The following is a 27,405-nucleotide window of genomic DNA, read 5'->3' on the forward strand; positions in this document are numbered from 1 at the left end:
CAATGCAGGTGCCATTGGGCTAACCAAATACCGAAACCCCCGCCAGATTCGACAAATCCCCTCGGAGAAGATGTAACTTGAAATCGGCTACCCCCTAAAAGCACGTTTTTTTTGGGCGTGGCCCTGCCCTAATGAGCGTAGCATGCCCATTCTCAGGAAAACACAACTAGATCATGATATAAACCTCCCACCCAAATTTTATCAGGATCGGATCAAAACCCACGGAGCTATGCTCGGGACAGACAGACAGACAGACAGACAGACACACACATAACGAATATAGTGGTCACTTAGGCCTAAGTCACATTTGCTCTATGGCGAGGATACGGTGGCCGTACGCCCTCTGAATTGACAGAAACGTGCGGCGGCCGCAGAGTTTCTGTGGTGACCTCAGGGTGGCCCTACGCCGTTTGGCTATCTTTTACAGGCCGTAGGGGTCGCCGTGGAATTATAACACGGAGTTATAACTTTTTTCATTTCTACGTTCGCCGTAGTAATTCGCCAAGCCCAAAAAAAAAAAACTGGTAAAAAAATAAATAAAAATAAAAATGAACCCACTCGTTACCGTCCGTCTGGCTGCACGTTCGCCTTAGGGCACCTTGAGTCTACCTTGCGTCTGCCTTGAAAATTATATGGCCGCTGCACGGCCCCCTTAAGGTCACCGTGCGACATCAAATCAAAGACCGTACGGCAACCCCACGTTTTCGGTCTCCACAATTTCCAAATACGCCGTGTGGCTCCCCGAAAAATAAAAACAAATGTGACTGCTACATTGTGTGACTGTGGAAATACTGCGGCCGCCGTATAATTGCTAGTGGCCGTAGATTTTGGAGACCCCACGGCCGCCGTGGCAAATGTGACTTTGGCCTTACTGACTCGTGAACCAATAAATTTAGTCATTTTTTTATTCGTAATCTACCATCTTACATTTTTATTTTGACAAAGTTTAGTCCATGTAACTTATGGGGTAAAGGAAAACCCTAAATGGGGTACTTTGGGGGGGGTCTGACCAACCAACCCCCCCCCCTGAAGTTTGGTCAGTTTTATTACTTTTGTAATCTACCATCATAATGCTTTGTTTTTACAAAGTTTGATCCATGTATTTTATGGGGTGAATATAACCCCAAAAGGGGCTTTTTCAAGGGGGTCTTGAGTCCAGACCCACCGCCTGGGACGCAGCTGACAAAGTTTTTGTGAATGACTTGAGGGGTCAAACCTTCGAGGGAAAATGGGGTGAAATTTTCAGTCACGAGCTCTCGGCCTCAAAGGTAAATTTGGTTTTTCCCCAAAATATGAAAGCTTTTTTGGGCATAAAATACTTCTTTTGTTACAGCAGGGAACGTGGATGACTGTGAAAACGAAGATGAACAAAGTGAGAGCGATGGTGGAAGCAGCGAGAGTGAAAGCTTTGACGACGATGTGTAACCTCCTCGTAAGTAAATTTAACCTCCTCGTAAATAAAAAGTAAATAAATGTAGTCAATTTTTTTTTTTATTCGTAATCTTACATCGTTATTTTGACAAAGTTTAGTCCATGTAACTTATGGGGTAAATGAAAACCCTAAAAGAGGTACTTTGGGTCGGTCTGACCAAACTTTCCCCCCCTGAAGCTTGGTTAGTTTTATTATTTTTGTAATCTACAATCATAATACTTTGTTTTTACAAAGATTGATACATGTATTCGATGGGGTGAATATAACCCCCAAAGGGGTTTTTTCAAGGGGGTCTTGGGTCCAGACCCACCGACTGGGACGCAGCTAACAAAGTTTTTGTGAATGACTTTAGTGGCATGAGTAACTTTGAGGGGTCAAACCTTCAAGGGAAAATGGGGTGAAATCTTGCGTCATGAGCTCCCAGACTATCACCAACTAATTCAAGCAGACAGATCCCGAGCTCAACGTCCATTTTAGGGACGGCGCACTTTTTGATGCAATGCCATGCCTACAAAGTATCAGATCCATCAGTTTATAATCTGGTGGAGTACTAACCCAGGATCGACAGCTCAAATGTATGTGCGCTGCCTCTGCGCCATTTTGTCTCCACACCCAAGATGCAAATAAGGCAGTTTTAACATGTTCTCCAAACTACAGAAGTAATAATTTGCAAAGCAAGCAGTTGTTATCAAGCATCATTTTTAATGATAAGCTGTCCAAAATGATTTGCCTTCTTTTGCTTGGAATAAGAGAGTCCAACCAAAGCTTTCTCAATTCCCCCAAACATTCCAGTGCATGATGACATGACACCTGTGTGCATCAATAAAAAAATATTTTTGATGACCTTGGCCACCTCACCCCTGTTTGTCTATCTGTGAGCAGGCCATCTCATTGTTGTGGATGGATTTGGACGAAATTTTATTTAGAGAGGTTGGGTGTTTGACAAGGACAAATTGATTTGATTTTGGTGAAGATCCAGATGCGGATACGAGAACTTTTTGATTATTGAAGTGATTCTTCACTATTGAGAGATGGGGCCAAAAACAATATGCAGCATAATGTTTCCAAAAGTTGTGGATGGGTTCTGATAAAACTTGGTGGATGAGTTGGTTGGGAAAGTACCACGAACAAGGCGATTCGATTTTGGTGAAGGTCCAGATGTGGATACGAGAACTTTTTGATTATTGAAGTGATTCTTCACTATTGAGAGATGGGGCCAAAAACAATATACAGCAAAATGTTTCCAAAAGTTGTGGATGGGTTCTGATAAAACTTGGTGGATGAGTTGGTTGGGAAAGTACCACGAACAAGGCGATTCGATTTTGGTGAAGGTCCAGATGCAGATCCAGCCTATCAGTGGGATACAAGACATAAACTCTTCGGCCTGGTGGAGTTTCGCATGATACCAAGTGCCATTCCCGTTTATTTTGAGATTTGATGGCAATCTGATTTTATCAGATTTTATGATTTTCAGATCATTATTGTCAGATCTATTGTCAGATTTTATGAGAAAATTTTGTGAGGGTGTCACCAGGCCCCCACAGAAGTGGTTTGGCCTAAGGGAAATAGTTGGGAGAGGGATGGGAGCAGGTGTAAGTGTCAGACTTAAATATGTTTTGCATTGGCCTGGATAGATCCATCCAAAATTACAAATTCATCGAATATCTCTGAACGACTCGACTTTTTTTGTGAAACACGATGTCATTTCTTGGTTGTGGAATAATCGGGCTCATTGTTTTGTGGCAACACAAAGTAATGCTTGCAACTGCTTCCGTTGTGAAAAGGGCAAAGAGAGGAAGGGCAAGAGCAGGTTTACATGACAAATGAGCTGATGCCATCCAGTTCAATTGCAGAATCGGAGTTGAGGGTTGTTAAAACCTTCTCCACCTTCTCAGATGCAAAAGACACAGAGTCTAAGAGCAGTTGGGTGCGACTGGAAAGGGGGTGCGTAGAGAGACAGACAGAGACAGACAGAGACAGACAGAGACAGACAGAGACAGACAGAGACAGACAGAGACAGACAGAGACAGACAGAGACAGACAGACAGACACAGGTTGGGGACACAAAATTTTGAAGCAAACAGAATTGAGGCATTCAGCCATCTCATGAGCAGAGTCGGCTGTCATGCCATTTGAGTAGAGGGAAGGGATGGAAGGAGAACATACATCAGAGATAGACTTAACAAGGTACCACCAGGTTTTATAGACGGGAGACAACTTTGAAAGTTCAATGTTGAGGTGGGACAGATGTTTTCTGACTCTCTTGAGAGTGGACACACACTCGTTGGGGGCTTCGTGGAATGATGTGGCATTGCCTTAAGTCGGATTTGCCATCCAGGAAGAAAATTCAATTTCTTTCAAGGCATCTGCCTCACCACAGGATTCAGTGTACCATGGGCGGGAGGATGGGTGACGATAACTGAATACGAGATTGGATGAATCAGTCTGTGCAAAAGGGAGAGCAGGTTTTGTGTAAGAATTTCCAAGCTGAGGTAATGGTGTTGTGGGGCCGGGTCTCGGTGGCGAGCACGACCACTAGGGGAAGCAGTAGAGTCGGCTCCACTGAACACACCGGAATTTAGGTCGTACCTTTCAGATAAATCCAAAAGATTACGGGACTGTTATCGGACCGAAGATCGCCAAAAGGTCGACCATGTGAGATACGGTCAATTGCTAATTTCAATATACCTAAATACCCACGTCGGACAAACTACCGGGTACATTCACCCTCGGCAGGATCTGCGCGATCCGGGCCGTTACCGAGTCGTACCCCGAGCGGAGAGTACCAGAACCCTGCCGGCCAATTGCATGATTACGGCAACAACGGCCTTCCTAATCCCCAATACGCACCGTGGTAAACCAATGGCAGAAATGACAAAGAACGAGCTGGTACATTCAACAAAAGGGATGTTTATTAACAATAATCGGGGAGGGGGACACAGAGCAGAGTTATCCGAATAAGAAATGTAATGTACAATGAAAAGTACTTACACGATTCTACTTGACAAGACAGGCCCACACACAGACATGCACACCCAAAAAAGAAATGGACCCGCCGGGTCTTCATTCGGCTCTCCAGCCGAGAAGCATAGTTCGGCTGGGAGTCAGAATGGTTGGCTACCTGGCTGCGAGCGCGCAGCTGGTCGATCGCACTTTCGGAGCTCAGCTCGTTGAAGCCTGGTGGAGTTTCGCATGATACCAAGTGCCATTCTCATTTATTTTGAGATTTGATCGATAGTCTGTCTGTCTGTTCCGAGCATAGCTCCGTGGGTTTTGATCGGATCCTGATAAAATTTCGGTGGGAGGCTTATATCATGATCTAGTTGTGTTTTCCTGAGAATGGGCGTGGTGCGCCCATTATGGGCGGAGCCACGCCCAAAAAACGTGTTTTTAGGGCGTAGCCAATTTCAATTTACATCTTCTCCGAGGGGGTTTGTCGAATCTGGCAGGGTTTCGGTATTTGGTTAGCCCAATGGCACCTGCATAGCCCCACGGAGCTCGATTTTTCATTTTCGTCCCAAGGTCAAGGTCACAATGTCAAAAACTTAGAAAATTGCGAATTTTGACATAAAAATCATACGATCGCCCAAACTTTGAGAACTAGGATGACTATTTTTTATGCATAATCTTGAGGTCATTCCCCACCTAAAATCTTGAAACCATTTTCCTCTATCTCGAACACCTTGCCTGTGGTGCCCCCTTCAAGTTTGTTTTTTATGCTGATTTCATCAAAGTATGGATAATCCGAGGAGTGCGAAATGCCATATAGCCTATATGATGTTATATTGTTCCTGGAATGTTCCAGAGTAAGTTTTGCACCAAAGGTCATAATCCTTGACCTTTGACCTTTAAACTTCACAAAGGTCAAATTTTGAAAGTTGTGGGAATCAAACCAGGTTTTCGACCTTCTTCGGAGAACTAACTCCAATAAGCTATAGCACGTATCCTGTTTCCTTATTTTAATGTCCACAACATTGTTTTGTGACCTTTAAAGGTTATGCAAAGGTCAAATTTTGAAAGTTGTTGAACGAAACCGGGTTGAAGTTGTCACTCGTACCACATCATGTTTATTTTTTTTGTATACCTTGTCGAGGCTCGTGTGAGAGCAAACACACAACGCACATCAAGGGGGCATGAGACAAGAAGGGTGGGAGTGGGAGGGACGAAACAGTGGGGAACAGACACATTAGGAGATCTGTGGAAGGGAGAGGGATGGAACGGGGAACATGGGGAATAGAAGATGGACATTACAGGGATTTTCAGGAAGGAAAGCAAAGAATTTGGAGGAAGTGGGCTTAGGTGGATTATCGGGGGTAGAAAAGATCGAGGATTTGGATGGGGGATGATAAGAGGTGGTGGTGAACAGCTGTTTTGAAAGCCTGGAGGGAAGAATGGGAAAGAATAGAGTGAGGGAGTTTATTCCAAAGGTGGGGAAAAAGAGGAATGAAAGAGTAAAGCAGTGAGCAGTGATTCGTGATTTTGGTAATTATGCCAGAAGGGGGTTGTTGGCTGACCTTGAGCGCCCTGAGGAAATGTGGGGACTAATCGCAGAGAGAGCAGGGGGGCAAGGCTGGAGAGGAGACGGTAGAAGACAAAAAGACCACCGACCAACCTGCGGTGATTGAGTGAGAGGCCCAAAGACTCAGCCTCATTGCGGGAGATGCCGATGATCCGAAATGCCCTGGTTTCTACAGCGTGAAGCCGAGAAAGGTAGGAGGCAGGTTGATGTTGATGTTGATCATTTTTATAACTTGGTCAAACATTATCACATTGTCTCATCCTTGACTTCTGAAACAATCTACATTTTCAAATACCGCTCGTGAACATTGTCGTCTTCAGACTTGCTCTTGTTTTATTTCCCATTTTATTGACTTTGTTTCAGAAGTTGACAGAATTCTCGCAACTGCCGAGTTCAAGATTGATGGAAAAGAGCTTCACGTTGAGGCTTGGAATGAGTCCAGCTTTGAGGTTGATGCCTATCATATGAAGCTGGAAGGACTGGATGAAAGCACACCATTCAAATTGGTTTCATTGTTCATAGAACTGAACAGTGGACGCCGTCACCTCGACTTTGATGTGGATTACGCAATAGATGGGAGAGAAGCTATCGTTACTTTTCGTAAACCTATTGGTAAGAACTATTGAACAACACAATGCTTTGTTTAAACTTTGCAACATACTTGGCATGTGATGTTTGTTTTGAAACTGATGAAATGCTTCACTGTTCCTTTCCTTATTTCATTATTTTTAAAACTCATTGGCATAGTTTACTGAAATGCAAATGCAAAGAGATGACAACGTGTTCCTTCAGCTAGCTTTGCAAGTTTTTTGGGGGGAATGACAGTTTCCAACTGTTTTCTTTTCATTGTGTCTTCTGATAGACATTGGGCCACAATGGGTGAAACTTTTAAACACACAGTCACTCTAATAATAAAATGGAAATTTTTGATTGAGTATAACCAAGAAAAATCTGGGATTTGGTGAAGAAGGGAAAATCCAATCATAAAAACTTCCTGGCACAAATGCGTGCTGTGACAATATGGTTTCTCGGTCTTACTAGAAATGAGGTAATTCCATGGGCATATGTACTGAAGCAAGAACAACGAATCACCCTTCTTTTTCTTCTCGCGTATGGCAGCTTGGCTGCTGGGAGCTTTCATTTTGTTTCATTTTGTTTTGTTTTGTTGCTGTGCCGCTGATGCTGTGCCCCGACACCAGTACGTTGGTACTCATTTCACCGACTTCGGAAGGATGATAGGCTGCATCAACCCCACTTAGTGTTAATTCAGCCTCAATTGTGCTCGGTCTCAGGACCCGAAGACCCCAAGCCAGCCACCCTAGTTGCTAAGCCAACTCCAGCTTCTTAAGGAATCAACCAACTACCCACTGTCATGAGTTAAGATGTCACCATGGCTTTGTACATTATTTTTGGTCTTTCAAAGATAAATAAATAAAAATCCCGAGATTTTATTTTGGTGTATTACAAGCTGGGCCTAGTTCATTTGAAACACTGGCTTCACATTTTTAGATGAAATGGCCAACAAGGTAAAAATTGCCTCATATTGTCCTGTGAATGACAATGCAACATTGAAAGAGATCTCATCAACTGATATTGCAGAAAAGCCAAGTTTTTGTGTGTTGCTTCCTACTCCTTCTTCCCCTTACCTCTTTCATTTTTTCTTTGTTTTACTTCTCTCCATGCCTTTACATGCATCACTTTGTAGCAAAGTGATCACTCACATCAGTTGAGTCATTGTAGCAAAGGAATAAATGTCATTAAACATTAACAGGTTTGCACAACCAAAATCTCTGATCTCTTCTTCACTGTGGAAGTCGGAATTAAATGGAATGCACCACTGGAAACAAAGTGTAGCTGCTTAAGATAAGTCCCAAAGGAACACACCATTATGCCTTGCTGCTCTCCGTTGTCCTTTCCTCCCTTTTTCCCTTTCCAAAATGTTGTTTTTCCACTGTTGTTATTGTTGTTGGCGTGACTCCCTTTGTCGGAGTCCGGAAACTTGAGAGCAAATGTAACCTTAACCAATCACAATTAAATCTTATAAAAAAAGTATAGACTGGTCCGAAACACGATCCACGAGCTTTTCATTCTCACTAACCATGCCCCTGGTCTTTGTGGTGCCTCATCAGGTCCCTCTCCTGTTTGTCTGTCCTTTATCTACTCGCTTCCCTCCTCCCCGTTCCTAGTTTGTCGACCCTCTCGCCAGTGTTACCTCTTTCATGAGCCTCTTCCATTGTATTCAATAAAATATTATATTTCATTTATAATGGACTGGGGTGGAGTGATGTGAGGTGACAAAAGTTGAAGAATAACTTTATTTGAGGGGGCAGGGGGAAGATGAAAGCAACTATAATAATTGGTTCACACATTTGAGACACGAGATTGCCTGTTTGAGTAACATTTCCTGTGAAGATGATTGGCATTCTGATGGAGAATTGATGTTTTGTTCATCCGTACTTGTGCTTGTCTTCTCAGCATGGAAAGTTTTTCAAAAGACCTGCTCAATTTGTAAGCTCTATGGTCGAGCTATATTGGCGACTCCACTACAAATGACAAAGTGGCTTTGTGTGGAAGGATTTCCAAGCAGCACCAACATGATCACTCTCCATCAATATTTTCAAAAGGAAGCAGAAATCTGTGGTGGGAATATAAACAGGATGTCAATGGAAGAGCACAAACAAATGGCATATCTGCAATTTGACAGCTCTGAAGGTAAATTGAAATCTCAGAATGTTATTAATATTTTGTTCAGTAGATGTTCAAACGTGAATTGAAAACTTCCACAAAACTCAATGAAAGAAACATTTTGTTGTTTTGGAAAGTGTTTTGCTTTCAATCTTTATGCCTGGTGTTGGCTTCATGGTTAGGGTGGCGGGATTTGGATCCGAGTGTCCTGAGTTCAAATCCCACTCAGCTGTTGAATTAATACCAGGTGGGGTTAACTCGGCCTGTCATCCTTCCGAGGTCAGCAAAATGAGTGCCAGCTTGCTAGTATCCTGTGTCAGAGTGGCGACCCATCCAGAATTGTGGCCACTAAGTCAAGGGGACTGCTTTGGCAGCACCAACGCTCTGCCCAGAGTATGGTCCCAATATCCTCCTCCTCCTTTTAATCTTTGTAATCATCTTCTTGGCTTTATTACCCTTGCCAAAGGAGAGGGTATTGCATTTGGGTCCGTTTGTTTGTCTGTCTGTTTGTCCGCACAGAACTTTCATGTTTTTCTCTGCAACTTTTTTTGGAATTCAGAGGAAATTTTCATCATTGGTGCAACTACCCATGTAGAATGTTTGAATGATGATTATGATGTCCTTGGTCACGTGGTGTGGCAGTCATATTGGAAAAACGGAAAAATTTTGGATCTCTGTACCTCTGAAACCGTACCAAGGGAAAAATTGAAACTTGGTACATCGCAAGTACTCCTCGTGGCGAATGAGTGCGATTTTTTTTTTTTTTTTGCATGACGTCATCGGTGCCTTTGTTGTGATGTCAGAATTGCATATGTAGAACGCTACATCCAATCAGTATGAACATTTTTGAGGGTCATCTCGGGATGAAATAGTGCACAAATTTTTTTTTTTTGATTGTCATTGGTCATGTGATTTGGCAGCCATTTTGTTAAAAAAAAAAAAACTTTCAAAAATCTTCTTCTCTGAAATGGCTGAACAGGTCAAGGCGAAACTTCAAATGAATGTTCCCCAAGGTATGCATGTACATTGTTGTTAAGGAATAATTGATGTTACATGGCTTAGCAGTGATATTAGATTTAAGAAAAATGTTATTTAATGTTTCCTCTGAAACCACTTTGGCAATTGTCATGAAACTTTACAATTGTGATCCAGTAGTGATGGGAATACTTGTTGTAAAATTCAACTTGATCGGACACACAGTCTGGCAGATAGAATTTTTTTTTTCTTTGATGTGTTTTTATTTATTTATTCACAAGGCTCAATTAGCTGTGTCTGGATGAGTTTGAGGGGAGAGGTGTAACAGCTGAAATGTGAATCCTATCCAGGTTCCTCCTGATGACTTCATCTTTTCTTTTTGCTTGTTCGGGTTCCTTCTGATGACTCCATTGCAGGACTGGACCTATTTGGTCTTCCATCTGATCTGAATTGAATTGATTTAAATCCCATTCTGAATTCAATGGAATAATAATAATAAACGGCGTGGGTCAGGGTCAGGTGTCCGATCAAAGTGGAGTTGCATCAAAGATATGTGAAGGATATGTTAAACAGCTGTTGAACTGGAAAGGAAGCAGTGGCAAGCTGGAGCTAATGTGTTCTGTCGAGGGGAAAGTGGAGTTGGTAGAGCTCACAGAGGAGGAAGTGTGGACGATATTGAAGAGGATGAAGAAGGGAAGATGGCCAGGCATTGATGAGTTGTGTACAGAGATGATAATTGCAGCGGAAGGAGTCAGAGTCATTTGGACAAAGAGGCTGTTGAACATATGTCTGCATGAGAGAGGGTTAAATTCCAGAGGATTGGAGAACAGGGTTAATTGTGCCGATATGGAAGGGGAAGGGTGATGTTCAAGATCTGGGGAAGTACAGTGGCGTTATGCTCCTAAGTCATGTCATGAAGATGCTGGAGAGGATTCTGGATGGGAGGATAAGGAAGAGTGTGGAAATGGAGATTGGAGAAGAGCAGCAAGGGTTTATAAAGGGTGGGGGATGACAGATGGGATGTTCACACGGAGACAGCTGGTGGAGAATAGGTTGGAGGTGCAAGGTGAGATGGCATTGGGATTTGTGGACCCGGAGAAGACCTGTGACACTGTCTAGAGAGAGTTGTGGACCCGGAGAAGACCTGTGACACTGTCCCGAGAGAGATGGTCATGGTGACACTGAGGTGGATGGGAGCGCCAGAAGCAGAAGTTAGGGTGGTGGAGGGAATGTACAAGGGAATGAAGGGAAGAGTCTTGGTTGGTCCTGGGATGTCTGAGAAGTTCAGCATGAACATTGGTTTGAGGCAGAGAAGCGCTCTCAGCCCACTCATGTTTATCATAGTGATGTAGCTGGAAACCAGGATGGTGAGCTTGAGAGGGTAGTATGGGGAGGATGCTGCATGCGGACAATCTGACTTGTGGTGGAGAGTGGACAGGAGATGCAGGAAGTACTGGGGGAGTGGAAGGAGGCATTTGCGAAGCATGGACTGAAGATGAGCAGGGAGAAGACTGAGGTGATGTGGGTCAGTCAGCAGAGAAAAAAGAATGAATATCAGACGGGGAAATACGTTTTGAGTATTTTGGAGGAACAGTGACCGGGGATGGTAAGTCCGAGGCAGAGGTGCTGAGGAGGATTCAGGTGGGGGTGAATGCGTGGAGGAGGGTGGAGGGAGTAATGGCAGACAGAAAGATATCAAGAAAATTGAAAGGGAAGGTTCTGATATCGTCATGTGTAACGCCGGTCAACCTTTATGGTCTGGAGATGTTGGCACTGACATAGAGGCAACAGGGGCTGCAGGTTTGCGAGAACTGGGTCAGGAGGATTGCAGGAGTGAAGAGGGTGGATGGAAGGAGGATGAAAGAACTGAGGAAGGAGATTGGTGTTTGGATGAGTTTGACAGGGAGTTCGATGAAATGCCGGCTGAAATGGGCTGGACACGTGGTGCGGATGGGGGAAGAGACAATGGCAATCAGAGCAGATGGGTTGGGGGATAAAGGTTGGAGGAAAAGTGGTTGACCGTGGTTGACATGGGAGGTTTGTGTGAGGAGCGATATCTGTAAGGTATGGGTGGTTGGAGAGTGGAGAGAGTTGATTGAGGACAGATGGAGGTGGAGGAGTATTGTCGTCAAGGCAGGGCAGACGCTTGGGGCCATCGGACCTCAACCCTGATAAAGGGAAGAGTTGGAGGAGAACAAGATCCACATTATCCTGACAGCAAATTTGAAAGTTGCTTTGGGTGCATATCCCAAAAGTTATCGTGGGATCTTTATCATCGTCATTGTACATGAGATAGCCAGCTTAACATTTTACCAAAGAATGTCAGGCTTGATAATTTGGTGCTCAAACTAACACCGCAACCAACAGCAGTTTCACAAAGCCTGGTGTTGGCTTCATGAATAAGGTGGCTGGCTGAAGATCTTAGGGTCCTGAGTTTGAGCCTCTGTCATGCTGTTGAAATAACACCAGGTGGTTGACTTAGCCTGTCATCCTTCTGTGATCAGCAAAATGAGTACCAGCTTCCTAATAACAGGGTTACTGCGTCAGCGGCACAGCCGCACAACCAGAAAATGATGCAATCCCATTCTGTATTCGTACAGTTTTGTACGCAACCACAGGCTGCGTACAAAACAACAAGCAGTTTTGCGTCTTATTCTTGGATAAATTGACCAAGGGCAGGATCGCTCAGACACGAGCACACAGTCAAATGGGCAAGGCCATGTGACTTTGTTCATAACATGAACGATAAAATTCATTTCAAAAGGCATGAAAGCAAGTTAATTTTTTTTTTCAGTGTGTGGAAATATGTCGATAATGGTTTGCACTACAGTCTTTTAAAAGTTTGCATTTGTTCTGTTCTCCACTTGTGTAACTTGCAATATTTATCACTGACCCTGATTTATATTTACCTTGCAGTGGCAAAACAAGTTTTGGCAAAGCAACGTTGCCTTCAGCAGACATCCACACAGATGTTTGAATACAACAAAGAAGACGACATTGTAGTTCGGGGACATACAGTTGCAGCAGAGATGCCAAAGAAAGTGACATGCCACATTGACCACAACATCTTGAAGTTGATTGTAAAGAACCCTTTCTTTACAAAGTACATTCAAAGTAAATTTAAAAGCATTTCTGCAGAGTTGCAATTTCACCAGTCCACATCATCAGTTGTGGTGATACCAAGATTTAAGATTGAAGCAATGTCCTCTTTAAATCTGGCTCAGCATTGGAAGATTGCTGTCCATAAAATGTTTCAAGAAACAATGAACAATTTGGGTGGAAAAACATTTGCTGTCACTCATCCTGAGGTGTGGAAAAGAGTGCAGAATGAAATGACACAGCTTACGACGAATGCAAGAATTATCAATTTTGATAATTCTTCACTGAACATACATTTGTTTGCTGAAGTGAAGGATTTAAAGATTACCGGCAAGACAATAGAAAAGGCAGTTGAAAAAGCTCACAAAGACATTAATGCTGATCCTCGTTTCATCAACAAAATCATAACTCTGAAATTTTCAGAGTTTGAACTTCTGAAGAAGTTAAAAGTCGAGGTGAACATGAAAAAAGATTTCCCTTTTGTAGTTTTGGAACTTCGGGGTGAAACGAATAGCCTCTCATTTGAAGGAATGAAGAAATATTTTAAAGGTGTGTGAAACAAGGTGAAAAAGTCGATACGTACATTCACCCAAAAGAAAATCTCACTGACAAGTGAAGTCATACAGTTCCTTCAAAATGCTGAAATACAGCAAGCTATTAATGAGAGGTTTGAAGAAAATTCCATCACTGCTCACATCATTTGTTCAAAACAAGTTTGTCTACATTCAACAAAAGATTGTTTGCAGATTGCAGAGACTTTCTTAAAACAATTGCTATATCCATAAGGCATGTCCTCATTCCAAAGTAAGAGAGAAGATGCGCAGAAGAGCACACATCTCCATGATTGCTGGGAACCTCAAGGATTCCAAGGTGCATAAGGTTGCTTGTAATAATGATGGACTATTGGAGGGTTAACACTGATTATCTTGCCTTTTTAGGGATTTTCTTTGTGATACGCATGTTCAAAGTGTACGTGTCATAAAATAGGTCAACTTTGAGCATCGATTTGTATCACATGTCAAATCATTTTCTTTTTTTCATTGGAGTAATGTTTGAAGGAATTGGATTTATGTTTGCATTCATAAAAATTTTGGAAGTATTTTCAACATGGTAACTGATTTTCCAAAAGTTTCCCAAAACATGGCGAATGGCAGCTCTCAGAGAATGAGGTAAGGCGAGTAATACAGCTCATATGCTCTGAACATTATGATTGTGAAAAGGCAATTTAAAATATTGTTGATGGACCAGATGTTTGTTGTTTTTCCAAAACCAAGTCTGTGTGATGGAAGGGAAATTTGCCATTCTGCATGGTATCGAACAAACGTCAGAAGTTTTGAAAATTGTTAATCCAGATGTGATCCCATCCTATTGTACACCGCTCCTTCCCAATGCCATATGCAGGCAATGCATGACGTCATCGCCAGACCCCGAAAGAAAGGAGTACTCAGTTTTCACTCCGTTTGTTTGTTTTCTTATTTTTTTCTTTTTTTTTGCATTCAATGTCGCGGCTCTTATTCAGAGCAAACACACAGAACGTACAACAAGGGGAGCAGGAGATAAGAGGGGTTGGAGAGGGAAGGACAAAACAATGGGGAACAGAGACATGAGGAGATCTGTGGAAGGGAGAGGGATGGGGTGATGGTACACAGGGACTTTCAGATCCTCATATGACAGGGAACTTTTGGGAAGGAAGGCAGGGAATTTGATGGAGGTGGCTTTGGGATGGATTAATGGGGGTAGAAAAGATTGTCGTTTTGGTGGGGGGAAAATAAGAGAGGTTGGTGAACAGCTGTTTTGAAGACCTGGAGGGAAGAGTGGGATTGAAGAGAGTGTGGCAGTTTGTTACAAAGGTGGGGAAAAAAAAGGAATGAAAGAGTGGAGGTGAGCAGTGATTCTTGATTTTGGTAGTTTTACCAGAAGGGTGTTGCTGTCGGACCTTGAGCGCCCTGCGTAAATATGGTGGGAAATATCGCAGACAGAGCAGGGGGTGAGGCCAGAGAGGAGATGGTAGAAGACAGAAAGACCACTGATCTGCCTGCGGTGAGAGAGTGAGAGACCCAAAGACTCAGCCTCATCGTGAGAAATTCCAATGATCCGAAATGCCTTGGTTTCCACAGCGTGAAGCCGAGAATGGTGAGAGGTGGGAGCACCAGCTCAGAGGGGAGAGCAGTACTCCATCAGGCTATGAAAAAAAGATTTGTTCGTGGTCAGGTGCTTAGGTGTGCCAAAGAAGGACTTTGCATGATGGAGGTTGCCCAATCGGCGACTGGCTTTGGAGGCTAGTTTTGAAATGTGGCTTTTCCAGGAATGATCATGGCAGATTGTGAGACCCAAAAGCTTGAATGAAAGGACTTCTTCAAGAGGATTGTTGAGAAAGTAGAAGGGGGAGTTTTCCAGATGCTCCTTTCGGAGAGACCAAGTGAGAGTGTGAGATTTGTCAGGATTGAAAGACATGTTCCACATGTTTGACCAGCCTGTGATTTTATCCAGATCTGGAGAGAGTGAAGAGGCTGCTGCTTGCCGATCTGAGGAATGACAGATGGTATGATAGACGGTGTCATCATCAGCAGAGAGATAAAGAGGATTTTCCATAGTCAGAGAGATCATTGATAAAAACCAGAAGAAGAACAGGGTCCAGAATGCTGCCTTGAGGAACTCCAGCCTGGACAGGAAATGGGGATGAAAGAACTCCATTACTGCTGAAGCACTTTATTATTGGCTGGGGTTACAATCCCCGAAAGGGTCACCACTCAGACGCAGAATTTGGCTTCTTTTTATTTATTTATTTATTTTGGCTGCGACAGAAGAGGAAGTCTGCGAGCCTTGAGTGCAGATGGCCTTGGTTACCATCGGAAGAGAGTTTGCTGAGCAGGGCAGTGTGCCAGACCGTATTAAAAGCACGTGATTTGTCCAGGGAGAGGGCTCTGATTACATGTCTGGCATTGAGGACCTCCATTCATTGTTGGGAGAGCAGAAGCAGCATAATCAGGGTCGAGTGACCTGGTCTAAAACCAAATTGATGATCGGAAATCAAGCCATTGGAGAATACGAAGGATTTAATGGCTGAAGCGATGATGGATTCCACAACATTGCTGAGGATTGGGAGAAGGCTGATTGGTACAGAGGTCCAGGGATCTGTTTTTGCACATTTTTTTATTCGGAGATGTCATGTTTGCTGATTTCCAAGCAGACGGCTGATGACCTTGAGTAAATGAAAGGGTGAATAGAACAGAGAGAGGGTGAGCACGAGCAGCAGAGCAGATTTTTCAGACATGTCGGCTGATTCCGTCTGGACCGGTTGCAGAATCTGAGTCGAGGTTTGACAGCAAGCTCTCCACCTTGTGAGGAGAAAAGGACACGGAGTCCAGGAACAGCTGGGTGCGATTGCCTGAGGTGGGTACAGAAAGCGATGAGTTTGGGACACTATATTTAGAAGCAAACATGGAGTTTAGGCATTCAGCCTTTTCATGTATGTACTTCATGTATGTACATCGGGTTTTTCGCTTACCTGGAATTGGAATTCCAGAGAAGGCATTGTCATGGAGCACTGTCCATCCATCCATCTGTCTGTCCGTCCGTCTCCCATTTCGACTTCTCTGACCAAACTGCTGGGCGATCCGGCTGAAAATTGGCAGCAATGTTCTGCTCCTGACTGGTAACGGGGATTGCAAAGCTCATTCCGGTATGTAACTTTAAGTACGTCAAAATGGCGGACTTAGTAAATTTCTTCAAAAATCCTCTTCTCCACACCCACCTGTCAGAATGCTACCAAATTTCGGTTGCAACATTATGACAGGGTCTGGATGTTAAATTGTGGAGGCCATGCTGATGACGTGACCGGAAGTGCGTCAAAATGGCGGTCACACATTCCAAAATCTTCTTCTCCAGACCCACCTGTCAGAATGCTACCAAATTTCGGTTGCAACATTATGATAGGGTCCTGATGTTAAATTTTGGTGGTCATGCCAATCACTTGACCAGAAGTGTGTCAGAATGGCCGACTTATTCAACTTTTGGGAAAATCGCCTTCATGCCATGATAGACATTCTTCTCCAGACCCAACAACCAGAATGCTGTTAAATTTGGGTTACAACATAAGGCCAGGGTCCAGATAAGCCACATGTCCAGTGCTCCTATTTTTTATAACATGAAATGGGCAAAGCTTCGAAACGAATGAAACACAGTGGGTGAGAGAGTTTGTTCTTGTTCATTTTGTGTCCGATATCGGCTTGAGTGTGCGTTCAAGCAAATTAATTTCTATCTCCGGTTTCTTGTCCTAGTTGTCTTTATTAATATCTTATCCACAAAAGATATCAATAAATGAAAATGGTTTTTCTTTTTATTTTACTCAATCGACCCAAACACAGTGGGTGAGAGTTTCCTCTTCTTCATTTTGGTTCCTGTGCAAAGAAATGTTTACATCCTGAACATTCATTGGGATTGGTAGGGGATATGTATTGCAAAGCTATTCTTGCTCTTGTGGTTGTTACTTTTGAGGGATTCAAGGCCTTCCTTTCGAGGCTCATTCAGGATCTGTTTCTGAGGATTGAACAATTGCAATGAATGATTACTGCTTTTCAGTGATGCATTAATTATGCCTCCGCTACCTGTTTGAAATTTTGATGCGGTGTTGTTGACCCTGTTGGCCTTCATCTCAAAAGGAACAAGCTCATGATTGTTCCATTATATCAAACCATTGTTCTGTGTGGATTTGTCGACTTTTTCTGGTTGGTGACGAGGCTGGAAGGGTTGAGAGACTGAACTTCAAGTGGTTTGTCAAGGAAGTCAATTGGAGGGTTCATCAGATGAACCTTTCACAGAAACTGAGTGAGAGTGTGAGATTTGCCAAGGTTGTAAGACATATTCCAAGTGTTGCACCAGCTTCTGGTTCTATCATCGTCTGCAGAGATCTTGCATATCTGCAGAAATATCGTATCAGAGGCCTGTACATAAAAGACACAGATACCTTCCATTTTTGAAAACTTCAATGTCGTAATTATGTTGGGCATTCAGGCCACAATTCCCAAACCAACCATTTACCCCTTTTTAATGAGATTCGAGTTGCATAAAATCCAAATCACATTCTGGTGAGTAATGACAGGAATGTTTCAAAATACATACATTGATCGATATTGCATTAACATTTCTATATTCTGGTTTGCTAGATTTCATACAAGCATTAAATTCAATATGGAGGAAGACCATCATGCAGCCAAAAATCCCAACCACTCCTCCAACCCCACTACCAGCAAAAACATCCAAATTTTCTTTCGATGCAGCAGAGATCTTTGAGGAAAATAAGGAGTGTGGCACACCAATTGCATAAAACAAAGAAATGAAATATCATCTCCAATTCATGACAAGCTATTGTCTGGAATTAATATAGAATTAATGCTTCCCCCTCACTCCACCCAAGCTCTCCCAGCTTCCCTCCTCATCCTGCACTCTCCCCACCCTGCCCCCCATCCTAAAACCCACCAACCTCCCCATCTTGCACTCTCTTAATGTCTCCTTCCCTGTTCCTAACTGTCTGGACCTAAAATAACAACCTTCACTCCAACCTGACATCTCTCAATTCAGACCACTGCTGATAAACTGGATGGACATCCATCTGTTTGATGGAATCCTTCCTCCTGCAGGTAGTCCATGACTCCTTAGTGTCTCTCGCTGGCTGTTGCCTCCTCCAATTTGATTGGCCTGAACCCCGCCTTGGTGGCGGAATTGCACTTCGCATCAATAACTCAATTTCTCACTGTCCATGTACTGATCTTTCACCTCGCAACCCCCAGGAGTACCCTTGGCTGTGACTTCCTCTCCGCTTCCTCTTCTTGTTTATCAGTGTGTTGTACCATCCTCCAAACAGTGATGACTTGATCATCATCTCTCTCGGACAACATGGACCAACTTTTAAGCACCCATCCCAACTCTCTTCCTTATCATATGTGGCGCTTTCAATTGTCACCATGCCAATTGGATGTGTGTTGGTACCTCTCCCACCAGACATGTCACTTCAGCAAAGGACTTCTGTGACTACATGGGACTGATTCAATCTGCAAACATCAATCTTCTGGTTCGGGGTTGCTTCACGTGTAGATCAGATCCACTCCTTCCACCTGAATCAAAGTTAAGTTTTCCGAACCGGACCCATCGTGTTTTTCTGTTATGTTTTCGTCCCTGTGTGATGTTTGTGTTTTCATCAAAAATTTTCCATGATATATCATACCATGTTGTTGATATTGTTATGGTTATGGAAATTTGCAAACCACCATTCAGGTCCCGTAGGTGAGATATCTCTGTAAGTACATGTGTAGTTAGCCCCAAACCCGTTGTTTAGAGGGAATAAATGCGATTCATTCGTGCTGTGACCCTTTGGGATAGCCGTTTTTCTGTTCTATCTTTATTTTGAACCAACCACGTCTCAACCGCCATCACACAACAACCACCAACCACAATGCCGCTTCACACAACAACAACGCCAACAGCCACGATCGTGACCTTCACAACTCCCTCCCGCAAACATCGCATCACCGCCATTCTAAACGGAACCATGGCCATAAACCACCACCTTAAACCTTCCACCACCTTCACTCCTCCTTCTACCGCCATTCCCGCACCACCTGTGAACACCGAGCGTCGGGCTGTCCTGGGCTCGTACAAGGTGCGTGCCGAACCGCGAGTGCAAAATGCGGCCTTTCCGAGGAGAATTCGGATCAGGAATGCTACACGCCCACTTCTGATCCGTCCAATCAGCAAGCGCGGGGTGGTTTGGCCCCGCCTCCAGGCGCGTCAGTGTAGAATCGAGATATGCAAATTCTCGGATCAGGGGAGACTCATGCCCCTTTTCCTCCGTCCAATGGGCGAGCGTGGCTCCACCCCCGAGCTCGTTCTGATCCATAAATTTGCATATGGGTTCACCTGCCGGCCTATAAAGCGCCGAGCGCAGGGCAAATTTGGGCAGTCTGTCGGGGTTCGCAGTCTGTCGGGGTTGGCAGTCTGTCGGGGTTCGGAGTCTGTCGGGGAGCTGCAGAGAGAGGAAGCCTGGAGCTTGGAGCGCGGAGTGGATTCGGGAGGCGAGGGCGTACAGGTGGTTTGCTGCAGTCGGCTGAGGAGAATGGGGGAAGAGACCGAGTAGCTCGGGTCCAAGACAAGGAAGACGGCGGTCGGCGATGAGCTCGCGGTGGAATCGCTCGTCGCGGGACCCAAGCAAGCCAGCTATCCTCTTTCCCCAGAGCATCAACAATTCCCCCCCCCCGTGCTGAGATAGTGCGAAAAGGGGGCCCCGTTCCCACCCCACTCCAAGCAGTGCCAACGAAACCCGCGAAGGAGCACGAAGTCGGGGCACCGCCGTGCCGCCACATTTGCGGCTCATCACAAAGACATGGGTAGGATCCACCCGGTCTCGCGGACCTGACCGCTCTTTCAGGTCCCGCGCAAATATTGGCCCACAGGCCCCGTCGTCCCCCCTTGTCTTTGAGGGTGGCCTTTTCTTTTACTTTTGAGTAAATGTGTTGTTGGCGCCGTTTGTAAAGTAAAACTGTTTAAGTGTTGCCGTGTGCACGCGTAGTCGGTTGTAGATCGGCATTGTTGTGTTTCTTTTGTTGCAATTGCTTTAGGTGCATAATTGTTGTAATTGTATATGTGTGCCGCGGAATAAATGTGCATCATGTTGAACTGTTTTCCCGTTTTGCTTCGTCTTTTCTTTAATTGAATCTCCATCTTGCTTCACGTAAAGGGTTGGTAGTGGGATTAATACGCCCGATAATTAATCGGAACCGTCGAGGCCGACGATAACATCGCTCGGTTATCCCGATAGTACGGAACGGGTCGTTTAAGTGGCCCGTGTCCGGAGTCGACCTGCGGCGTGGTGCGATCGCCCGGTCTACCCTCCGCGTGGGTACTTAGGTGGGTCGAGTTTGGCGAACAACCCTATCCCATGCGGGGGGCCGATTGGCACGATCGTGGTGGGGCCGAAAGGCCCACCCGTGACTAGCTCCCGGCATTAGTCCGAGAGGGTCACGACTGAATTGTCCGTCCGGTGGGCGACGTGCCACGATTGGAGTTACGTGGCCGTTCGCACGCCGGCGGGCGCGAATTCGCAATAATATTGTTTAAAATCGTGTTTTCATTTTGCCTCCACTGACTCAGATAACCAGGAACAAATCCCCTTGGTTTTGAGGTTGTTTTGTTTTGCTTCTTGTTTCCTCCCCCCCCCCCCCCCACAAAATTTTGGCCTTTCTGCCTTTTCAATGCCATCATAAAACCCAAAAAACTTTTTCACTCCAAAACACAATCTTATTCTGCCTTCTACTTGTACTTGCTCCAACTCAGGACCTTAAGATCTCAAGCCAGCCATCTCAACCACAAAGCCAACAACTGGCTTTGCTCTCATGGCGGCATCAGACAGCACAGCCACGTTCCCCATAATGATGCATCTCGTACCTACAGACTGCAAACAAAATGATAATACTCCTCAGAGTATTGTGTTCTATGAACTCTCTAGTTTGTCATCGCAGTTAGATCTTAGATGCGTTTATGCAATGTTGGTTCCACTCAACCGACTGACTCGGATTTGTTGTGTGACCGCCTCACCGTACCCGCTCGCACTCGGTATTTTGCGTATGGTAACATGACTCTGGGCGTGGGATCCCGTAGGAAGCTATGGGGTGATTGGCGATCGTGGTCTCTTAAAAACACGCCATCCTCTCGGAGTTATTGAGAGGCAATGTCCATCACAATACACACAGTTTGTGCATCGGTCTAATTCATTTGTTCAAATCACTTGATTCTTCCACATCCACCCTCCCCAAATATTTTGGTGGCATCAACTTGATTTAAAACAGCAGGCTCGATTAAGCAGTAAAAGCCAATGAAGCCTTTGCCTCTCCCGTGTGAAGCGGGTCCATCGCCGTTAAGAAATAAAACACACAGGAAATGAGACTTTGTGCTGAGGGGCGGCGGTGATGGTTAATTGTTAACCCTCAGCCAGGCAAAGATTCCCAGGGGGTTAAACAGCATGGTAAGACAGAATTTTTTCTTTTGTGTGAAGTTCGTTCATAGTTCACCTTTGAAACTTCTTGCTGTTGCACCTTGGATAAAAACAGAGTGATTATGTATTCCATGACTCTCCTTGTCATATGAAGTAAGATTATTGACATTTCATTTGTCTCAGCTCGGCTCTAAACTGTAATCCTGATGTTAAGCAGGCAGAGTGATTCATAAATGTGTGCTATCGCTCGGATGGATGTTAAACAGGCGTTACATCTGCTGGCATGAGTATGTGGAGGGTAAAGATCCCATGGTGTACTTTATGAAGAGTAGGTGAGGAATCGCCGGAATCACCCAGCTCGTTCTGTCTTTTCCCTATTGATCCAGCACAGTCCGCACACAGGCTATCCGGGAAGATCTGCCCCACAAAGTTGCTCTTATTAGCTGGTGCGCACTCGCAGCTCCGCTCAGCTGCACCTCATCCGGTGAGTTATTGGAGTATGCATCAAGGGCATGAGATCCCCCCCCCCTTTTTTGCTGCGGCCGTCTACATGAAAGGTATATATGTATGTGTGTGTGTGTATATGTGTATATAAATGTATATATATATATATATATATATATATATATATATATATATATATGTGTATATAAATGTATATATATATATATATATATATATATATATATATATATATATATGTGTGTATTAGTCAGGAGGCCCAAAGCAGAATAGTGTATGACCCTGCTGATTCCGTGTTAGAATAGTGCAACAGGTGTAAATTGACTGTCCAGACACACAGAAACGTGAATCAACTTGTTGCCAACTCTGGATATGGATAGTATGGCCGCCATGACAGTTTACAAAATGGTCGCCATTAAATACACTTTTCGTCATATTTCAGCCACAAATTGACATGAAATTACAAAATTAGGGTCGATTTCCATGTTTTTGAGCATGCCTGAGCTGATGGGAGTATAGAAAAAAACATTGCTCCATCCATTTTCTTAAAATAATATGACTTGTTTTTCACTATATTATTTTTAAAGAAATGTTCAGGCTCGAATTAGAATGTCTGATTATACAAACCACAATCAATGAATTTTACAACTTTGCTATAAAATGAACCTAAACTACATAACTGTGTGTTTTTCTGTTACCCAGGACTAACTGAAAAATGAAAGCCGCAAGATTTCTCACAGGGGGTTCAAGGGATCGAGAAGAAGAAGAGCATGTAGACTGGAATAAATGCTTTATTTGCCAGGACAGTTCAAAAACTAGCAAGTCAACGCCACTTCGAAAGACTACAATCGTTGGTGTGAAAACTGTAGCTGAATGTTGCAAAGAAAGAGAGAAATATAATGACGCTAAATATGTTGACTCATTCTCAAGAATCAGAAAATATTCTGTACCGGAGCACGTCGAAAGATTCAATGGCACAAATTCTGCTATAGTGACTTTACTCACGCACAAAAAATAGACAGACTGAAGTCAAGGATTCAGCCACAATCTGTGACTTACGCAGAAGAGATACCCACAACATCAGGTTCCTCAGAGAAATACCATGTCCCAAAGTCACTAAGATCCGCACACAGCGCTATGGATTGGTCAAAATGCGCTTTCTGCCAGACTGACATTCCTGGAAAAGCTGGTGTCCTGACAAATGTTGAATTTGATCACACATCATCCAGGATGCTTAGTTTGGCCCAATTTGACCCCACCATGCGTCACAGGTTTGCAGGTGTTTCAGACTTGATGGCAGCTGAAGGTAAATATCACCTCAAGTGTTATGTTTCTTTTCGCAGAAAGTATAAAAAGGAGAGTGGAGAGAAAAACCAGTCTCCTGAAAGCATCTGTTTCAGAAATGTGATGAACCAGCTTGAGAAAGAGCTGCAGAAGGGACATGTGTTTAGCCTGAAAAACATCTGGGAACACTACAGCATGCTGTTATTGAATGATTTTGGAATTGAGGCTGGAGCCTACAAAAGCTACAATTTCAAGCAAAAGTGGAGGTTCACTTTGGTAGTGACAAGGTGACATTCGTGCAGCCATTGGATGTCACAAAACCCCTCATAGTTGCGTCCTCAACTGTGACAAAGTTTGCCATGAGAACCGCCGTGAATGATTTATCTGAAGAAGGTGAAAGTTCTGAAGAAGATGAATTGGCCCAGTGCAGTCTGCCTCATCATGAGAACGAAATCCTCAGCTGGATCTTCAGAGTGGGCATAAAGATTTACAGTGACGTAAAACACTCTCCAGGGCATAGCATTATCGGTGGACTGAACACAGAAAATGCAGAGCGAATTGTCTCCTTGCAGGAGACTTTGTCACAAAAGAAACAAAGCAGAAGTTCAATGAAATACCTGATGACCAGGCAATTGAACATGTGAACAAAGCTGGCAAAGTAGCTGGAGGTTTGGTTGGAATAACAAAAACAGACTCCGCCCGTGACAGATGGGCTCTCTCTTTCAACGAAAGAGCTCAGCTTACCAGAGACACAAAAAACATGTTCACACTCGCTGGCAGTGAGGAAGACGACGACGATGATGAGCATGACTGTGCGCATAAAGATTTCGGTCCCAAGAGAATGATCCAAGACCAAGAGTATGTGCAAAAGCTCATTGACCAAGAGTATGTGCTAAAGCTCATTGACCTATTCAAGACCCACAATCCATTTGATCGCACTTCCCCAGAATTAGTCTCAATTACGACAGGGGACATTGCCAGAGATGTTGTGACAAGTGATCTCTTGAATGCTGAAATCACTGGAAAGCAGCTCGTCATAGACTTCGTGGAGGACCGGTTGATCAATAAGACAACAAGGTTTCATGACAGAATCAAGTCTAAGAATCTGCACACTTTCGAGAGCATGTACACTGTTGAAGTCAAAGTGGGAAAGGAAAAAATGGTCACACTAAAGGCAGACAGAAAACTTCTGACATGTGTGGTGACAGCAATGCAGGCAGGCCGAGACGTTGACATGAACAAAATGCTGGAGCAAGAAATATGCGCAGTTCCTCTGTCATTGGCAATGCCTAATGGCAGATTACGTCTACCTCTGAACAAAGCTGACCTTGGCAAGATTCTCCAGCAAGGCTTGCCAAACGTTGCTCCAGAACCGTTATCGACATGCACTATCATTGATGGCATGGCACTGATCCAGGCACTCGTGAACAGGATGAATGCTAAAACGCTTGGTGAATGGGCAGATTCTGTTGCAGGTCATATTAGTCATGTTTTTTTCCAACTATTGCTCCAGGGTTGATCTTGCCTTTGATCAGTATAGGAAGAAAACGATCAAATCAACAGCTCGAAGTCAGAGGATACGGGGCAAGAAAGCAATCAGAAGAGACGTGCAAACAAGAAGCCAGTCCATGGGGCAATGGAATACACTCATCTGCCTTGATGAAAACAAAGCTAGCTTAGCAAATTTTCTATGCACAGAGTTAGCAAACAAGTTCCAGAATCACGAACAGGAGCTGGTACTGAATGGAGGCTTCACAGATCCTGCAAAAGTGTGGACGTCGTCAGGGAGAGATGTCTCACACTTGTCATCTCCTGAGCACGAAGAGGCTGATACTCGCATTCTTCTCCATGCCAAGGAAGCATATGAACAGGGGTACATGCAAACTGTTGTTGTTAGCCGGGACACTGATGTCCTCATTCTCCTTGTTGCCTATCAGCCGCATCTCAGTCCCTTTCTCTGGATGAATGCAGGGACACCCAAAAAGCAACACTACATTCCCATTGACTCCATCAATATCCCAGATTCGCAGAGGGAGTCACTTCTGGCATTTCGTGCAGTGACAGGTTCAGACAGCACAAGCCAGTTTGCTGGAATTGCGAAGCGCTCTGCATGGGCTGTCTTTCAAAACAACTCCCACCTGTTGAATAACCTAGGCAAAGAGGAAATTCCTGATGAGAGTGTGATTGCAGATGCTGAGTCATTTGTCTGCAGGCTTTATGACCCTCATGGCCAAGATAACTCAATTCTGCGAGTAAGATGTGATCTGTTTCTCAGTCTGACCAAAGCTATTGAGAATCTGCCTCCAACTCGCAATGCTCTGATTCTACACATCAAGCGAGCGCACTACCAGACTTTTGTGTGGAGAAGAGCCTTGGAATCTGAACCACATCTACCTGCACCTGAGAACTGTGGGTGGGAACAGGTCGTCAAAGATGGCAACGAGACATTTCAGCCGCGACTCATGACTGCACAGCCTATTACTGCTTACTGTGTAGAACTGACGACATGCAAATGCCGTGGGTCATGCTCAACTCGACGGTGCAAATGTACACGGAATGGACTGCCTTGCACGAAAGCATGTGGATGCAAAGCCCTTTGTAGGAACCCGTTCAGTGTACAAGCCGATCAAAAGCTCTGAAAATTGTACTTGGGTGTTCTCACAACACTTTTCTCTTCTGCAAAGCAACGTAATTTTGTGTTAGAAAGAATCTGACAGCTGTTGAAATAACCTTTGACTGACTGTAAACCCATCTCCATCAATAGTAATAAACATTTTCTTTTTCACATTTGTTGCTCGTATGTGCATTTTCAATTTCGTGTTTAAGTTGTCAATTATGTGAAAAGTTGTGATCCAGTACAAAAATAAAGCACAAAATAGTGTTCCTCGTGTCAGATTACATAGTATTTCACAATCATGACAAATTTCTGGCTAGTACAATTTGCAGTAAGAAAAAGACTAAATCTGATGGCGGCCATTTTGATTACTATCATGGCGGCCATAATATTCAGATGCAGACTTGGCAACAAGTGGAACTAGACTTGGTCATGCCTAGACTCTTCAAAAACACCAGTTGCACCATTCTAACATGAAATCAGCAGCGAACCTATTTTCTAGGCTAGCTACAGATTTTGGCTTCTAGACTGTATATGTATGTATATATATATATATATATATATATATATATATATATATATATATATATATATATATATATATATATATATATATATATGTGTGTGTATATATAAATGTGTATATAAATGTGTGTGTATATATAAATGTGTATATAAATATATATATATATATATAAATGTGTGTGTATATGTATATATATGTATATATATATATATATAAATATATATATATATATATATATATATATATATATATATATATATCTTCATCTTTTTTTCGGCTGCTCCCGTGAGGGGTCGCCACAGCGGATCATCCGTTATGATCCACATGATGATTTGGCACAGGTTTTACGCCGGATGCCCTTCCTGACGCAACCCTGGTCGCCTCTTACGACACAGGGATATGGTGCACCTATTCTAACCAGGGCTTACACTGGGCCCAGTACACTGGTACTCACTTCGCCGACCTCAGAAGGATGACAGGCTGAGTCAACCTCCTGGTGTGTATTAATTCAAGCGGCCAACGGGGCTTGAACTCAGGACCTTTTGTATCCCAAGCCGCTACCCTAATCACTACGCCAACACCAGTGATATATATATATATATATATATATATATATATATATATATATATATATATATATATATATATATATATATATATATATATATATATATATATATATATATATATATATATATATATATATATATACATGTATGTATGTATGTATATATATTGTTACAGAAATGGCCCTTATTGGACTACTAAATATAGGATTAGCTCAGATTTCCCATTAAATGCCTGTTTCGCTAGATTGTGTGGT

The 27,405-nt window shown here is 43.6% G+C and overlaps 1 protein-coding gene across 1 annotated transcript in view; it reads left to right on the top strand.

The window, feature by feature from the left end:
- Positions 1-5,732: 5,732 nt before the first annotated feature.
- LOC147029498 (protein mono-ADP-ribosyltransferase PARP14-like) overlaps positions 5,733-27,405 on the top strand; it is a 45,494-nt gene continuing 23,821 nt past the window's right edge. The window contains exons 1-5 of the mRNA XM_085872556.1: positions 5,733-6,142; positions 6,315-6,563; positions 8,427-8,663; positions 12,528-13,580; positions 18,711-22,180. Of these exons, the coding sequence (XP_085728682.1) occupies positions 6,109-6,142; positions 6,315-6,563; positions 8,427-8,663; positions 12,528-13,267 (1,260 nt within the window). The 5' untranslated portion in view covers positions 5,733-6,108 and the 3' untranslated portion in view covers positions 13,268-13,580; positions 18,711-22,180. The remainder of the gene's footprint in view (positions 6,143-6,314; positions 6,564-8,426; positions 8,664-12,527; positions 13,581-18,710; positions 22,181-27,405) is intronic.

Source organism: Eptatretus burgeri, chromosome 3 (genome assembly GCF_056783735.1).
Source record: "Eptatretus burgeri isolate ZD-2024b chromosome 3, Ebu_testis_v1, whole genome shotgun sequence".
Lineage (NCBI taxonomy): Eukaryota > Metazoa > Chordata > Myxini > Myxiniformes > Myxinidae > Eptatretus > Eptatretus burgeri.